We start from the raw sequence: 18486 nt of genomic DNA on the forward strand, positions 1-18486 counted from the left end.
TATGGGTACTGTGGAGGTATCTAGCAAGCACTACTGTATTTACACACCAGTGTCGACGTCTCTCACGTTCTCCTCCATCTTCCTTTCCATTTTTGCACAACACACCAGCGCATGACGCTGGCTGAGTGTTGCCACAGCAACGCAGCGTGAGGCTAAGGGAGGAGAAGGTTTGGTTTGACATACAGTAAAGGTCATTGCTAGAACTAATTTCAGTTTTTGTCAAATTAACGTCCAAAATTGATATTTTTTGCATTTCAGCGAACCCTAACCATTTCCTAACCTTAACCTATTTCTCCTAACCTGCTACGTKAATTATCCTAACTTGCTACGAAAAGTCAAATCGGACTTTAATTTGACAAAAGCTGAATACCTTCTAGCCATGACCGAAACTTATTCCTCTCTTTGGATTGGTGGATATTTGGATTGGTGAATATTTGGATTGGTGGATATTTCGTTATTTGAATAATATTTTGAATATTCGATGAGGGGTGTTGATGTCAACCATCTGTATTCAATGTAGAGTGAGATACTATGCTAGCCTCATGAATATGCGTATTGAAGAGTTATTTTGACTGTCACTGAATAATTTTATGAATTAATACTGCAATGAAATTGTGTTCAGTACTGCAATGAAATTGCCATTTCACCCCATTTTGAAACCGAGTTTATGACATAGCCTCTCTAGTAATTTAAAAGTATCTCTATGGTTTTTTCCATTTGTTTGGACAGTGGAAATGGGGGTTCAAGAAATATTTATTTTTATTTTTTATCTCTGACAGTGGAAGTAGGCCTATTTTGGAACTCTAAATGAACAATGTATGGTCCTCTCTCCTCTTTTTAGCTAACATAGAGGTCGACCGGATTATTGGAGGACCAAAAAAGCCGATACCGATTAATCGGCCGATTTTTATTTATTTATTTATAATAATGACAATTACAACAATACTGAATGAACACTTTTTAATTTTAATTTTTAATTTTAAATTTTATCCCCAATTTTCGTGGTATCCAATCGCTAGTAATTACTATCTTGTCTCATCGCTACAACTCCCGTACGGGCTCGGGAGAGACGAAGGTCGAAAGCCATGCGTCCTCCGAAGCACAACCCAACCAAGCCGCACTGCTTCTTAACACAGCGCGCCTCCAACCGAAAGCCGCACCAATGTGTCGGAGGAAACACCGTGCACCTGGCCCTCCGTTAGCGCGCACTGCGCCCGGCCCGCCACAGGAGTCGCTGGAACGCGATGCAAGATGATCCTACCGGCCAACCTCCCTCCAACCCGGACGACGCTAGGCCAATTGTGCGTCGCCCCACGGACCTCCCGGTCGCAGCCGCCGACAGGCCTGGGCGCGAACCCAGAGACTCTGGTGGCGCAGTGGCCCTAGACCACTGCGCCACCCGGGCCATGAACACTTATTTTAACTTAATATAATACATCAATAAAATCTATTTAGCCTCAAAAAATAATGAAACATGTTCAATTTGGTTTAAATAAGCAATAACAAAGTGTTGGAGAAGAAAGAAAATGTGCAATATGTGCCATGTAAGAAAGCTAACGTTCAAGTTCCTTGCTCAGAACATAAGAACATATGAAAGCTGGTGGTTCCTTTTAACATGAGTCTTCAATATTCCCAGGTAAGAAGTTTTAGGTTGTAGTTATTATAGGAATTATAGGACTATTTCTCTCTATACGATTTGTATTTCATATATACCTTTGACTATTGGATGTTCTTATAGGCACTTTAGTATTGCCAGTGTAACAGTATAGCTTCCGTCCCTCTCCTCACTCCTACCTGGGGTCGAACGAGGAACACATCGACAACAGCAACCCTCGAAGCAGCATTACCCATGCAGAGCAAGGGGAACAACTACTCCAAGTCTCAGAGCGAGTGACGTTTGAAACGCTATTTGCGCGCACCCCGCTAACTAGCTAGCCATTTCACATCGGTTACACCAGCCTAATCTCGGGAGTTGATAGGCTTGAAGTCATAAACAGCGCAATGCTTGAAGCACGAAAGTGCTGTTTGAATGAATGCTTACGAGCCTGCTGGTGCCTACCATTGCTCAGTCAGACTGCTCTATCAAATCATAGACTTAATTATAACATAATAACACACAGAAATACGAGCTTTAGGTCATTAATATGATCGAAACAGGAAACTATCATCCCGAAAACAAAACGTTTATTCTTTCAGTGAAATACGGAACCGTTCCGTATTTTATCTAACGGGTGGCATCCATAAGTCTAAATATTCCTGTTACATTGCACAACCTTCAATGTTATGTCATAATTACGTAAAATTCTGGCAAATTAGTTCGCAACGAGCCAGGCGGCCCAAACTGCTGCATATACCCTGACTCTGTTGCAAGAGAAGTGATACATTTTCCATAGTTAAAAGAAATTCATGTTAGCAGGCAATATTAACTAAATATGCATGTTTAAAAATATATACTTGTGTATTGATTTTAAGAAAGGCATTGATGTTTATGGTTAGGTACACGTTGGAGCAACGACAGTCCTTTTTCGCATCGCAGGACACGCTAGATAAACTAGTAATATCATCAACCATGTGTAGTTAACTTGTGATTACGATTGATTGATTGTTTTTTATAAGATAAGTTTAATGCTAGCTAGCAACTCACCTTGGCTTCTTTCTTACTGCATTCGCGTAACAGGCAGGCTCCTCGTGGAGTGCAATGTAAGGCAGGTGGTTAGAGCGTTGGACTAGTTAACCGTAAGGTTGCAAGATTGAATCCCGAGCTGACAAGGTAAAAATCTGTCGTTCTGCCCCTGAACAAGGCAGTTAACCCACCGTTCCTAGGTCGTCATTGAAAATAAGAATGTGTTCTTAACTGACTTGCCTAGTTAAATAAAGGTGTAAAAAAATATATATACAAAATAATCCGCCAAATCGGTGTCCAAAAATACCGATTTCCGATTGTTATGAAAACTTGAAATCGGCCATTCCGATTAATCGGTCGACCTCTAATAGAGAACATGGTAGGCTTCAGAGCCTAAACATGTAGCATGAAATGCAATATCTCTCTCGCTCACTGTTGGCTGTGATTCTAAATTATCCACTGATTTATTAAAGCATGAGGATTTCTAGACAATTGGAGCATATGTCATCAAGCCAATCAAGCCTGACCCTATTCTCTTTCCATTATTACCGCCGCATCTGATCCCATGGCACWTGGGACAGGGGTGTTAACCCTGGTGTCATGGCTAAATTCCCAACCTGGCCCCAGTCCATAATGGCCACCTAATCATCCCCCTCATTCCTAATTGGCATATATAACTCCTCACCTCTTCACCTGATAGCTGATGTGTGGTGAGCGTTCTGGCACAAAATGGTTGCTGTACATCACCCAGGGTGGTGCTACACATGTGAGTGAGTTTCCCCCTATTATGTAAAGCGCTTTGAGTACCTCAGTTGGTAGAAAAGCACTATATAAATCCAATCTATTATTATTTGTGGTAGTAGTATTAGCTGCATCAAATGAATGGTCATATGACTCCAGAGCAAGAGACATATAGAATATCTGTTGTTACTTTTCAGGTTATAAGCTTTGTGTAACAGGAGAAACTGAATAAGGCTGGGAGTAGGATAAGGATTTTTCTCCCTGTGATCATATTTAATGGCAAGCTACAGGCATCTGAACAGCTAGGATGGCATGATTATTTCTTAATGATAAAGAACTGCTGTGCAATATTTCCTTAAAATTGAAAATGTAATAACTGTCCTTCATGGTATGTCATCCCTTAACTCTAGCCAATTAATGGGCTCTATGGTGCTGGATTTATTTTTGGACTGATGTTCAATGAAATTACTTTGAGACAAGAAACAAAATAATGTATTACATTTTAAACGCTTCTTGTCTTTGTTTTTCCATTTGTAGACCTACATGTTTCGTTGAATGTACTGTGGACGGGCAATTCCATGTGTTTTTGTTATTTTCAGTGGACATTATTAAAAGTCGTCGTTGTGCATATACAGTGCCTTCAGAAAGTATTCATACCCCATGACTTACGCTTCGATCACACCGACAGSGTCATTGCATTTTGGTAAACCAGAATTACATTAATTTCCAATGAAACGCTACGTTTGCCATGCAGCATTGCTTTGCAGAGGCAGTTGCAGTGCGCTCGGTGTGGTGCATGCATGGGATTTATTGAACGTATGGGTCAAACTGTATGTGTAGACTGCTTGACAGAAATAGTAGCAGAAGGTGAATGTTGAACTTTTTTTGCATACATATCTAGATGATGCTGCGTACTATTTTGCTGGTGGTGTGTTCGAAGCGTTTGTCCACATTTTGTTGTGTTACTGCCTGAATTCAAAATTGATTAAATATTTTTTTCTCTCACTCATCTACATACAATACACCATAATGACAAAGTGAAAACATATATATATATWTWTTTTTGCAAATTGATTGAAAATGTAATACAGAAATATATCATTTACATAAGTAATCACACCCCTGAGTCAATACATGTTAGAATCACCTTTGGCAGAGATTACAGCTGTGAGTCTTTCTGGGTAAATCTCTAAGAACTTTGCACACCTGGATTGTACAATATTTGCACATATTTTTTTTTTTATTCTTCAAGCTCTGGTGAGCTTGCAAAGAAGTGCACCCATTGGTAGATGGGGGGGGGGGAGCAGACATTGAGTATGCCTTTGAGCATGGTGAAGTCATTAATTACACTATGGATAGTGTATCAATACACCCAGTCACTACAAAGACACACACGTCTATCCTAACTCAGATGCCGGAGAGGAAGGAAACCACTCAGGGATTATACCATGAGGCCAATGGTGATTTTAAAACAGTTACAGAGTTTAATGGCTGTTATACGAGAAAACTGAAAACATTGCAGTTATTCCACAATACTAAACTAAATGACAAAGTAAAAAGAAGGAAGCTTGTACAGAATAAAATTCCCAAATTCCAAAACATGCATCCTGTTTGCAATAAGGCACTAAAGTGAAACTGCAAAACATTTGGCAAAAAAATTAACTTTATGTCCTGAATACAAAGCGTTATGTTGGGGAAAATCCAACACAACACATCACTGAGTACCACTCTTCATATTTTCAAGCAAGGAGGTGTGATGGATATGCTTTTCATTGGCAAGGACTAGGGAGTTTTTTTTAGGATATAATGAAGCGGATTAGAGCTAAGCACAGGCAAAATCCTAGAGAAAAACCTGGTTCAGTCTGCAGGGAGACAAATTCATCTTTCAGCAGGACAATAACCTAAAACACAAGGCCAAATCTACACTGGAGTTGCTTACCAAGATGACATTGAATGTTCCTGAGAGGCCTAGTTACAGTTTTGACTGAAATCCTCTTGAAAATCTACGGCAAGACTTTAAAATGTCTGTCTAGCAATGATCAACAACCAACTTGCACAGGAACCTCCCTGGTCTTTGTGGTTGAATCTGTGTTTGAAATTCACTGCTCGACTTAAGGACCTTACAGACWATTGTATGTGTGGGGTACAGAGAAGAGGTAGTCTTTTTTTTTCTAAAGAAAGTCTAAAAACATAATTCCACTTTGACATTATGGGGTATTGTGTGTATGCCAGTGACACAAAATCAATATTTAATCCATTTTAAACTCAGGCAGTAACACAATAAAATGTGGAAAAGGTCAAGGGGATGTGAATGGTTTGTTTAACTTAGCAATCATTGGTTTTTGCATCATTCTGTTTCCGTGGAATTGCCCAGATCATCAACTTGGATGTGTCTACCTGGGATTAGGTGTGTATATCTCTGGACTCATCTCAGGGGTATCAACGTTTTAGAGGATGATGATGAAGCCCATGAACTCCTGACAATACATTTCCACATCTGCACATCTGTACTCCATGCAGATCTGTCATCAAGTTTACAGACTGAAAATATGATTTAATGAACACATCAATCATCGAAATCAAAAGAAAAGTACAGTCCTGTCCATGATCCTCAGCTCATCCTTCTCAAATTATATTTTCAAACTCTCTTTTCATTGTTACTATTTAAAAAGATTTGTATTTATAGCATGACTGAAATGATTTKATTACAAATCCATAATGTTTTCATGGCTACTTTTCTTAGAGATTGCTTCTAGTCTGTCTTTTTAGATGGAACTCTGCATGTGTCTTCATGTGCAGTATTGGAACAAGGAAACCCTTTCTAGTTTGACCATGTAGGCATATRAAGCGCCATCAATGAAAAGGAAGTCATGCAAAATCAAAAGGTAGGACATGTTGGACTGGAAAGAACAGGCGGCATGCAGACAGTCACTATGGCGACAGCAATCAAGAGACTCTTGGGACTGAGCAGGTCAGAGAAGAGGGCTTGAGAGGCAGCTGACAGAGAAATCAACCCTCAGACTGGATGATTCAAGTGACAGCTCATCCCAGAGTACAGGCAGCCTGGCTGTCCCCACAGAGACTGTTTTGAGAAGGGTCGTTCCACCTCAAAAAGCACAAGAAAGAGGATTTTAACACCGACCATCTCAGATTGTTCTGAAATTGTTTCTGTAGTTAGTAACAGATACGATTAGTATTCCTGAAACATTATTTTATTGAAACATAATTTTATCTCTGAAAAATTGAGCTAAATGATTGCACCCTAATTGGCCATTTTAATTTATARGATTTCAGATAATATTCAATAAATATAGTACCCAACATCCGACTTGCACCAAACTTATTCCTACCAATGAGTAAGACGGGAGATATAAAAAGCCACCCACGGATCCCCCACACCCCATGGCAATCCCACCCCAACAACCAGTATACAGTATCTAATTATTCTATGTTTGAGAGGTGCCCTACACTAACTGCTGTTTTCAGCTCTCGCCATAGGTTTTGGAAGTGATTCAGATCTGTACTCTTCGCTGGCCGCTCCAGAACAGTCCACCTCCTCTTCTTGAGCCATTCCTGGGTTCTTTTGATGTGTGTTTGGGCTTGTTGTTCTGTTGGAAGACCAACAACCTTCAACAGAGACCCCGTTTTTGGATACTTTGTTGAACATTGCACTCCAAAAAACCTTGATAAACTACTGATTTCATGATGTCTTGCTTACACTCAAGGTCACCAGTATCAGGGTCAGTAAAGTAACCTAGGGCGAGATCTAAAAACAGCAGTTGGTGGAGGGCACCCCTCAAATATWGAAAAATTTGAGCATTTTGCTGCTGAAGAGTGGGACAATTTTCCAGTAGAACGGTGCAGYAAGCTCATTGATGGCTACAAGATGCATTTGTATGCAGTTACAGCATCTTTGTCAAAGGCTGTGCAACCAAGTACTAGCTCCAGGGTGCCAATACTTTTGTCCATGCCAATCGTCTTTATTTTCTCAATTAAAATTGTAAACTTAAGTTCACAAAAAAAAGTTGTTCTGCAATGTTGAAAATCCAATTTCAACATGTGGAGTTATTTTAAAACTTAATATGGAATTATTTAAGAAAATTGTACCAATATATTTGCCCGCAACTCTATGTATTGTGATCAGTGACATTTACCATTAAACCCAACCAAACCCAATACCATTACAATTGCAAAACACTATGCAGTCTATGTGTTTGGGACTTTTACCATTGCAGACCATTAGAAACCATAACATTGAAACCATTAGAACTGCTGTTGCCTAATGGTTTGCTTGTTCTCCAGGAATGGTCTAACAGTAACTAATCAATACCTTTTTTGAAGAGAATAAACCACACACAAAGGGTCTGTTTCCTGGACGTAAAATAAGGACAAACTGAATTGATTTCATGGAGGACTGGCTTGAATTGTAAGGATGTGTAACGTTCTTCGTCGGGCGAAAGAGAGGAGGACCAAGATGCAGCGTGGTGAGTATTCATATTCCTTTTAATGACAACCGAATACTCGAACAAAACAACAAAATAACRATAAACGATAAATACACGAAACGAAACAGTCCTGTCTGGTGACATACACAAAGACACAGGAAACAGGAACAATCACCCACAACCCACAATACAAAATAGGCTACCTAAATATGGTTCCCAATCAGAGACAACGACTAACACCTGCCTCTGATTGAGAACCATATCAGGCCAAACACATAGAAACAGACAAACTAGACATACACCATAGAATGCCCACTCATATCACACCCTGACCAAAACAAAACATAGAAACAAASAACGCAAACTATGGTCAGGGCGTGACAAGAWGACCACACATTTTCTTTTCATGTGCCAAATCTGTTTGTTTTTTTCAACAAGGAAATGTTGTGATCTATTTAATAAATACAAGAGACTAGAAAAATGAATAAAAGCATATGTTGACCAGCTGACCAGCTGTCAAGTGTCTTCACCGACATTATGAACCTATCCCTAACCCGGTCTGTAATACCAACTTGTTTCAAGCAGACCACCATAGTCCCCGTGCCCAAGAACACCAAGGTAACCTGCCTAAATGACTATCAGCCAGTATCACTCACACCTATAGCCATGAAAGTCTTTGAAAGGCTGGTCATGGCTCACATCAACACCATCCTCCCAGACACCCTGGACCCACTCCAATTTGCATACTGCCCCAACAGATCCACAGACAATGCAATCTCTATTGTACTCCACACGGCCCTTCCCACTTGGACAAAAAGAACACCTACGTGAGAATGCTGCCCTGGGACTGAACACCTCCCTCTCCAACTGAATCCTGGAATTCCTGGCGGGCCACCCCCAGGCAGGGATGGTGGGCAACAACACAGGGACCCCTCAGGCGTCTGTGCTTATTCCCCTCCTGTACTCCCTGTTCACYCACAACTGTGGGGCCGCACACGACTCCAGCACCAATATCAAGTTTGCTGACGACAAGACGGTGGTAGAGCTGATCACCAACAAAGATGAGGCAGCCTATAGGGAGGTCAGAGACCTGGTGCCAGGACAACAACCTCTTCCTCAACGTTAGCAAGATAAAGGAGCTAATAGTGGACAACAGGAAATGGAGGGGAGAGCACGCCCCCATCCACATCGATGGGACTGTAGTGGAGCGGGTCTCGAGCTACAACTTTCTTGGTGTCCACATCACCAAGGAATTAACATGGTCCACACACACCAACACAGTTGTGAAGAGGGCACCACCACACCTCTTCCCCCTCAGGAGGCTGAAAAAATTTGGCATGGGCCCTCAGATCCTCAAWWWWTKTTTACAGCTGCACCATTTAGAGCATCTTGACTGGCTGCATCATCGCTTGGTACGGCAACTGCAAGGCACCCGACCGCAAGGCRCTACAGAGAGTGGTGAGTAGCAGTGTGCCGAGTACTCGGACAAAACAAGTATCGTAACAATATGGAGAATTTTTCTAATACGATTATGACACAAGTATGTTTTGTAATTATCCGTGATCGATATTTTTTGTATTTAATTTCTGCTACCAGCACGCATCTCTCTCTTTCACTCGAACAGTGTGAAGAGCTGTGTGCTCTAAACAACTATTGGCTAGTTCTCCTGTCTGTAAAGAAACGGACGGCGTTATCGGTTGAGTCTGCTGCAACGATTGGATTAGAACAAGCCGCTCTCCCTCTGCTCTCATTTTCCCATTTTCTATTTCACTTAGTCACAGTCACTCATCTCAGCGCTAAAGTTTCCCCTTCTCCAAACATCGTTTATGAATCAGAATCCGTAGCTAGTCATTGTTGTTCAATCTAGTTATTTCCTGTCGACTTTGGTTGTTTTTGTGGTTGTTTTTGTCTGTTTACTTGACGTTGTTTAGTAGGCTACTTTGTCTGTCCATATAATTATTCTATTGTTGTTGACGTCTGTCGCTATGTGGTGATCGCAGCCCATGCTTGCTTGATATTATTATTTCTTCTCACCCATGCATTTTTAGCGAATGACAGATMATTCGAAAATTAAATGACAAATGTTGATAGTTTATATTGATTGTACAAATGTTGTGGTATAAGTGTCGGGAGAGAAAAGTTTTGCTCCTCTCGAAAGTGAAACAATATATGGGGCAAGCGACTTCAATTACTAATTTCTCTGAATGAAGGAAAATAACCATTACCAGATTCATACATTACATAGTATGCAGAAGCAATACTCCAAACCACAGCTTCATACTACTTGTCAAACATAGAGAACTGAAACTGTATACTGGTTGTTGGGACGGGATTGGAGTGGGACGTGGGGGTTCCGTGGGTGGCTTTTGACCATTTTGTGTTATTTCTAATGTCTTACTCATTGTCAGGAATAAGTTTGGTCCAAATTGGATGTTGGGTACTATATTTATTGAGTATTATCTGAATCCTATAAATTAAAATGGTAAATTTGGGTGCAATCAATTAGCTTAATTTCTCCAAGATCAATTTATATTTCAACAAAATAATGTTTCAGGAATGCCAATTGTATGTGTTTCTAACTATAGAAACAATTTCAGAACAATATGAGATGGTGGGTGTCATGGCTTGCTGAAATGACTCTGAAGCCAGTTGTACATGGTAACAGCCTTTTTGAGGTACATGTAAGAATAAGGCTATGATAGAAAAAACCACCTAKTAGTAATATTTATAGTGCTGTATGGTCTCACTTGTTCTCGATGTGAATAAGATTTCAGCCTTATTCTCACTCTCTCCCTTCTTTCTCTATTTATCGTTTCCATATCCGTGCACATATGCAAATAATCACACGTTCAAATGCACAACATTAACAGCATTAGGGGAGAATTGAAGTAACTCTCTCTCGCCTCTCTGCTTGCAGTGACTCTCTCCTCTCTGCTGGCTGTGGTCCATACCAGCAGATGGTCCRGTGTCAATAGGCTGCTATTAACTGGCCACAGTCCTCTCCTAGGGCCAGGAGAAAAAGCACATACAGTGCACTGGAGACAAAGACAAGCCATGCTGCTTGTGGAGGTACTGATACTTTTACCTTTTTACTGTATTTTAAGATGAAGTCACACCAAGCTGATGAACGGTGTCATCACACAGTTTATTATATTCAGTAGAAATACTGTACATCTTCAGGAAACTATAGGAAAATAACATGATGTGATGGCGACAATAATGTGATAATGATCAATCATCTGACCTTGACCTTTGACCAATGATTTGACCTACATCATGTTATGTTCAGGAGGAGTGGTAACACTTTACCACTTTTCATTGTTTCTCCTACACCTGTGTAGTAACATTGGAGTTCCTGTTGTATTAGGGTTGTATAAACATGCTATTACATAGTAAGTATTGTATCCCAAACCTTGAATGACATACAGTACAACCCTAAAGAATCTTACTCAAGAGAGACGGTACAGRTCAATGTATCACAAATAACATGTCTTAAACCAATTTCTTGACTTWCTGTATGTGGCTATTTCCCACATGTCATGCTGAAAAGGAATGCACTGCCGGCTATGTGCCAGGAAATGCCCTTGTCCAGAGCAAGGGATCACAATTTCTAACTCTCCAGAAAAGTGTTTAAAAGTTTGAAAACAGGCTAAATTAATATTTCCTGAAAAGGGTCTCGTAGTTTCTTGCAATAGCCGTCTCTGACTTTAAGGAATATTTATCTCCAACTGTGATTCCTAAAGAAATGTGTCCGAAGTTTTGGTTAACTCAGATTTGTCTAAAATCTTAAATGAATCAGAAATGAGCAGGGTCAGTTATACCATCTCCTGACATGTACTGCGGCAAGACAACCTGTGCTCCCTAAAGTCTTCTACTTTTGATAGATTTAAACAAACATTATTGATATCACCATGGTCACAACCATAACCTGTCAACTCCGTCTCCCTTATAGATTAAGATAGAATATKACTTTTTGTTCAAATATGTTCATTTTAATTMGTTTTTATGGTCATAAAGCAACTGAGGAAAAACKAAATTGCTACTTTGTATACCACCTGAGTAAAGAAGAAAAATATGTGATTTGTCAACTCCGTAAAACGTAAACTCAGATTTTTGTCTAACATCAACCCTCGTCAGAGTGCTGAAAGATCTTATAGAATGGTTATGTTTTTGTTTAGGATTGTCAAATGAACCATTTTCCATATTTTACAAATGTTTGTATTGAACTTTTACTTTTAGAGGCAAGAATATGTCTGTTTGAGTACCTATTGTCATCTCCGGAAGTCATTGTTAACCCCCTTAAGATATTTTTTTCGTAAATGTTCTGAAAAAATATGTTAATCACTGTTCTGCAATAATTGCTTAAACTATTGAAATATTTGCTGTGCTAGACATAAAGGATCATGTTTCCTTTATAAATCTTGTTTTATATTCTGAATCTAGAAAAACATGCCAAAATGCTWATGAAATTAGCCCTGGAGAATTATATAGTGGTATAAAACAAAACAAAAAGTTTGAAGATTTGTATTACATATGTAATGTTAGAATTGAACAAGCAAGGCCTTTAAACAGTTGTTGGACAGTAAATGTAAAAATGAAATGCCTTGTATTGTGTCTAACGGAGTTYACGATACATAAAAAAAGAGGTGAGATAGCTGATACGTTGGTCTATAAAAATATATATTTCAAATTTGGTTAATATTAAGAAAAATCTGTGGGAAAAACRTTGGGATTGCCCCGTCTTTCAAGAATCCCTGTAATTGATGATGGTGCTCCATCGTCCTACTTCTAAGTATTCCTATTGAGRTGAAGACTGGGCAGAAAAAGAGAAGGAATGAGCCTGATCCCTATGTCTCATGTCTTATACACATAGAGAAAGAGGAGATGGGAAACACAGAGAAAGCAGGGAGAACAGGCAGATGTGGTGGTGTCGCTGTTGTTGTTAGAACAGACTTCCCACCTTGTGGTAGCACAGTGAACTGTAGCTGCCTGCATGAGAGCGTGAGCAAGTGAGTTGGGAGAGAGCGACACAGAGAGAGATGGAATGAGAGTGCGAGAGAGAGTGGGTGAGAGAGAGAGAGAGAGAGAGAGAGAGAGAGAGAGAGAAAGAGAGACAGAGAGGAAGTTTAAACCAAGAGCTATGTTTTGGGACAAGCTAATCTGCCAGAGAGCAGTGTGAGGATCGGAGCGCATTGTGTGAGCGAGTGTGCGGGGGACAGATAAGGGAACAAGCCCGCCAGCCCGACTGCTTGTTTTAATGTGCTGACTCTAGGGAGATWAAAAAAAAAATACTCTTCAGTTGTGTGCCGAGACCCTGGGCACAAGCTCCACATCCACCAGAGGTGTACCAAAGCAGGGGGAAAAGGGGACAAAAATCTGACACAAAAGAAATTAGAGGATTTTTTCCCATTTTTTAATTGATTAATTTTTTCTTTCTTTTTTCCTGGGACTGACTCTCATTTCCAGTAGAAAGAGGGAGAAAATCACTGAAGGGGAACCCTTAGAAAATAAGAAAAGGACAAGAAAAAGCATTGACTACAAGATGTTCGAAATCAGCCGAACACTCAACGCTGCTTTGTTGAGCAATGAGGTAAAGAAAAATTGGCTTCGTTTTTTCTCACCTCCCCAGTGTATGTGCTGCCTACCATTCTGTCTTGTGTATTATTGTGTGTGTGCATTTCTGTGTAAAGTGTAAAGACACAGGGTTGATTAATGACCAGAGCTTAGCGTATTAGCCAAGCTCGATGGATGCTAGTAGAAAAAGGATCACAACGCTTCTCACTCATTCTTGCTTGCAGTAACAAATGGAAGGCTAGGCGGCTGGCTGATTTATGTGACAACTGTTTTATTTCCCCTAATTTCCCCAAAGCAAGGTGGCTATCATTGCTAAGCTTGCTTGAGGAATCGCCCATCATGTGTGTGTGTGTGCATATGTGTGTGAGCGTGTGGTTGGTGCCTGTGTGTCTGCATGACTGTGTGTGTGTGATTGTGTGTGTGTATAGTGTACTGTGATTGCCCTCTGCCTCCTCTTCCTCTCTCCCCCTCACTCCCGCTGTCCTTTGCCATTCTGTTTCTGTCCTTCCTACTTTCCTGTTTCTGTTCTTCCTTCTTCTCCCTCTCCCCCTCTATCTGTGTGTGAGCGTGCACTCTGTGAGCAGCATCTCAAGATGATGGTGAGGTACCCCCAGCTCTCGGGACTAGCCACTGCTGACGGCTCCGTCCCTGAGAGGCTCTCGCCGCTATTTCCCAGGGATCTCCCATCCACCCAGATGGGGTCCAGGTCACTTTTGGTAAGAGGATAGAAAGAAATATCTCCATCTCTTAAAACACAAACAGGAGAAAAAATGATAGAGAGAGAGAGTGAAAGAGAGCGAAAGAGAGCGAAAGAGAGAGAGAGAGCAGTAAATAATGATCAGTTTAGGAAGATGACTGTATCCCCAGGAATTGTATTAGCAGCTATTAACATGCTTATGTGTGTTCAATTACAACCGCCTACTCTGCCTTAACCCTCTGTCAATCAGTCCGTTATCTTGGGAGTAAGAGCGGCAGAGTGCATGTGAAGTGTGTATGAATTCAGTGTAGCAGGCTCACTGCATGCATAGTTTGCCAATGCCTGCATCTTTATGTTCATTTTGTGTGTGTGTGTGTGCGCTTATGGCTTATGTGTTGTATGTGCATGGAAATAATGTTACCTCAATATTTATAAACTATTTATTTTTAAACTACATTTTAATCTGAAACCGAGAGTAAATTATAATATGGAAGGTAGTATGTAATATGGCGTCAGGTAATATTTTTTCTTTGAAAAGTGTGGGGTTGGGTACATTTACCATCTTGACACTCGTAACTGGAAGATGTGATGTGCGGCAACTTAGAAATACAGGGCTACTGCAATACACTGAAACCTTGCCACAATGATGAAATACTGTAAGATATGAATGTTACCATTAATACCTGATGCTCTGTATGTAGAGAATTTAGAAGTATGGATATAGTGTAGTTTATTTGTTTCACTTTTTACATAAGAGATTTGTTTAGACAGGATGCTGATCTGACTTCAATATGTAATGCAGATAGTTGCTATTGATGGCCATTATGTAAAGCAGGCAACTAAGTCAACCTGAAGTTAAACCATTAGGGACATTATCTTTGAGATAATTTATTCAAGTCTTCCTCCTCATTGTTAGAACTTGAGTCTATAGTATGTGCTGTTTCTAATGTAGAGTGTAGTTCAAGGGGAAGAGAGGCATGAGAAAACCTGCATTAAATTGACATGAAACTGTGGGTGTCTAATCTGTGATGGGCTCTCATTCGGCTTCCCTTCAAACAGGCTCAGCTTCCCACCCTAGAGCTTTCCAGAATTTTTCAGAAATCGTTGTAATGCTGACAGCATTGAGGTCTTCTGTTGACTGTACACGATTGCAGAGGAAATGTTTGGTCATCTATAAAGACTTAATGTTCTTATTCACCTGGCAGAACCATCTTATTCACTCATACAGACTATTCTCGCATAGGCTACACAGTCATGCTCACTAGCTGCCTGTGAAGAATCCTAGTGTTGAACTACAGAGGAAATAGACTTAAATTGCAGATGACAAGTAGCTTGATGCTGTAATTTCTCTCTCACATAATAATAGTACCACACAGTGCCTTAATTTCTGCTGAAATTAAAATTGAATAGTAGATTGTAATAATGGGTAGTGAGAGGTTATGGCAAGTTATTAAATCAACTCTTTCAAGCCTTTTAATTGCAACACATAAAAAAAGTATTTAGTGTTTGGGTGAGCTAAAGAACTTGATGTGGATGTTTGTATGCATTTTCATTATATCTGATAATGATTATGCAGACCGTTCTAAAGCTATGATTGGAATGCGCACAAACCAGGGAGAATGTTTTATCCCCCTGTTTCTATGTGACCCTGAAAACCCACAAATACTATTCTACTTCCTGTTAAAATAAATGTGACTATATTAGTTGTATGTAAGTCAGAATATATGAGGCGTGACTGGGATTGTGATTACCCTGGTTAAAACAGACCATCGTTACAATGATTAATGGTACCTTCATTAAGCACAGCTAGATCATTTGCATACATTAGATACGTGTGCTGGAAGAATGTTGAGGCTTTGCTGTTGGAGAGCAGGATTATTTTATACTTTTGGTGGATGTGAGGCATACTATTATAATACTAGAGACCAAAATGTTGAGTCCGAGATGTCTGAGATGTGTACGGTGTGAGATCTGCATGATACCACTGTATGGCTATGGCTGTGCTACAGTATGATATTATCACAACAGTAGGAGTGACCAAATTGAAATTATGATCTATCTTAAATCAAAAGCCATAATAAAAAACTATTATTTTACTGGTATGATACTGAACACCTTCAAGTATATTTAAAGGGAATCCAGTATAGCAAAGTGATGAAGCAAAAGACATCACTTGGTTGAACAAGATACATACTTAGCTAAATGGCTGCAGTCTTGAACAATGTCCCTGGAGTCCAGGCCGCCATTTGTCAGGCTGCAGGGGACCTAGAGAACATTGTGTTTGAAAGGATGTCGAACAACTTCTACTGAGTTCTCTATCAGAACCTAGTGTCTGTTCTGCTCTGAATGCTGTTGCGAGGCTGTGATTACTGTCATCACACAGCTGTTGTTTTTCTTAGAATGCTGTGCTTTGTTTGGTAACTCCATTCTTCGGTTCAACAAAGAAAGGTTAGATTTYTACTTCAAACTCATTTGATGCATCATCACAACAATCAGAAGCATTGGCAATGGCATATTGACACCCCTGAAATTGTAAGGGTCATCTCTATTGCACAACAATGATTAGCTCTTTCCATCTGCCGCTTCCATCACTTCCTCCTTCCCTGATTGCAGTGTGTCTCTGGATAATCTACCCCAGGAAATTAGTTCATTTATGCTCAACAACTCTGCCTTTGCTGACGCACAAACAGGTGCAGTATAAAGATAGGYACGTATCATCTCTGAGAGAGGCAGCGCACTGTGCCAAGGAGGTATAATCACCAGCCTAACTGCGACACAAAATCATATATTGGATACAAAGGCCATAGATTGATATTGATTAACTGACAGGAGCATCATTTTAGGATTTACTATCTATGAAGAATGAAATGATGAAGTAACCTGGATTTGTTGAACGGTGGATTTGGACCAATATTGAGTGAATTGATCTAAGATATCCCAATTCATAATAATGCAAATACCAACATGAATCATTGAACTTTGAAAAAACATCAGTATGAGTAAGAATGAGCCAAGACACACGAGGTACCAGAACCTTGCTCAATCATCACTTTTAGGAGAATGGCACACGAAAGTGCTATTTATCATGCAGGTCAATCAACGGTCACATGCACACAGCTGCAAGAGAACAGCGCAGTACAACTGTTAAATACATATAGGCTGTAGAAGCTCTTATCATAGATTATTGTAGTGTATGTCCACAAAAASGGTGTTAGAGAATATGTTGAGGGGAAGATACTGTGCTACCTGAGTAGTTACTTGCTTACTACATCCTAATTACGCCCATAAAAAAACAATAGCTGTTGGGTGGCCTGTGTGGCATAGGATATGCTCTGTCAGCTTCTTGTAAAGATCCAATGAATGCCAATTACCCTGACCATGTCAAGTCAGTGCCATCATATAACAATTAATTCCAGATATCACACATTAAAATGGGTGATTGTCTGTTGTGGGTTACAATTCATAGGCTAGTTTCTCAGCCACCCTGCATGATTCTCTCGTTTCTGAGATGGGTGTGGTAGCTACTGTACTGTGTGTGCCTGCATGGAAGGCAGGGCCAGGAGGGCAGGCTGGCAGTGTCACACTAAGAGGGGGCCAGTGCTGCATGGGGGGGCCTGGTGAGCAGCAGCTGAGCCAGAGTCCCGCTGGGAGCCGTCACTGCTGAGTGGAGCAGGTGTCTCCAGCCAGGCAAAGAGCTTCCCTAAGCCAGAGGAGAAGAGAGGAGGCAGGGCCGGCCATGACTCTGTGTGCCCCGCAGAGGACAGGTGGCCCAATCTCTCTCTCTCTCTCTCTCTGTCTCTCTCTCTCTCTCACACACTCTGTGAGTATACTTCTCAATGACTCCTCCAGGGGCTGTCATTGCATACCAAGCCGCCCTATTGTGTATATTGTCTGCAGAGTGATCACATTAGCATGTTAGCTAGCAATGTTGCTGTCCATGGTGCTGGAGTACCAGATGGATATACAGTACAGTGCCTTCAGAAAGTATTCACACCCCTTGACTTTTTCCACATTTTGTTGTGTTACAGCCTCTCTGACCTACACACAATACCCTATAATGTCAAAGTGTAATTATGTTTATTATTATTTATTTTTTTACAAATGTTTTAAAAATACAAATATGAAATGTCTTGAGTCAAGAAGAATTCAACCCCTTTGTTATGACAAATGGTGTTTAACATGATTTTTGAATGACCTCATCTCTGTACCCCACACATACAATTATCTGTAAGGTCCCTCAGTCGAGCATTGAATTTCAAACACAGATTCAACCACAAACCCCAGGGAGTTTTTCCAATGCCTCACAAAGAAGAGCACCTATCGGTAGACATGTAAAACAAAAAAAGCAGACATTGAATACCCCTTTGAGGAAATCCAACACATCACTGAGTACCACTCTTCATATT

The 18486-nt window shown here is 40.4% G+C and overlaps 2 protein-coding genes across 8 annotated transcripts in view; one reads left to right on the forward strand and one right to left on the reverse strand.

Moving 5' to 3' along the window:
* Positions 1-126, reverse strand: part of LOC111972197 (cytosolic carboxypeptidase 6-like) — a 464364-nt gene extending 464238 nt beyond the window's left edge. Inside the window, exon 1 of the mRNA XM_023999099.1 lies at positions 48-126. Within this exon, the coding sequence (XP_023854867.1) occupies positions 48-90 (43 nt within the window). The 5' untranslated portion in view covers positions 91-126. The remainder of the gene's footprint in view (positions 1-47) is intronic.
* A 12756-nt stretch (positions 127-12882) lies between these two features.
* The window catches only part of LOC111972198 (ELAV-like protein 4), a 93239-nt gene continuing 87635 nt past the window's right edge, over positions 12883-18486 (forward strand). For 3 of the 7 annotated variants that reach the window (XM_023999103.2, XM_070446154.1, XM_070446155.1), the window contains exons 1-2: positions 12883-13399; positions 13968-14099. In XM_023999103.2, coding sequence (XP_023854871.1) covers positions 13352-13399; positions 13968-14099 — 180 coding nt within the window. In that variant the 5' untranslated portion in view covers positions 12883-13351. The remainder of the gene's footprint in view (positions 13400-13967; positions 14100-18486) is intronic. The other 4 variants (XM_023999101.2, XM_070446153.1, XM_070446156.1 and 1 more) reach the window with 2 other exon arrangements.

Source organism: Salvelinus sp. IW2-2015, linkage group LG13 (assembly GCF_002910315.2).
Source record: "Salvelinus sp. IW2-2015 linkage group LG13, ASM291031v2, whole genome shotgun sequence".
NCBI classification, from domain to species: Eukaryota; Metazoa; Chordata; class Actinopteri; order Salmoniformes; family Salmonidae; genus Salvelinus; species Salvelinus sp. IW2-2015.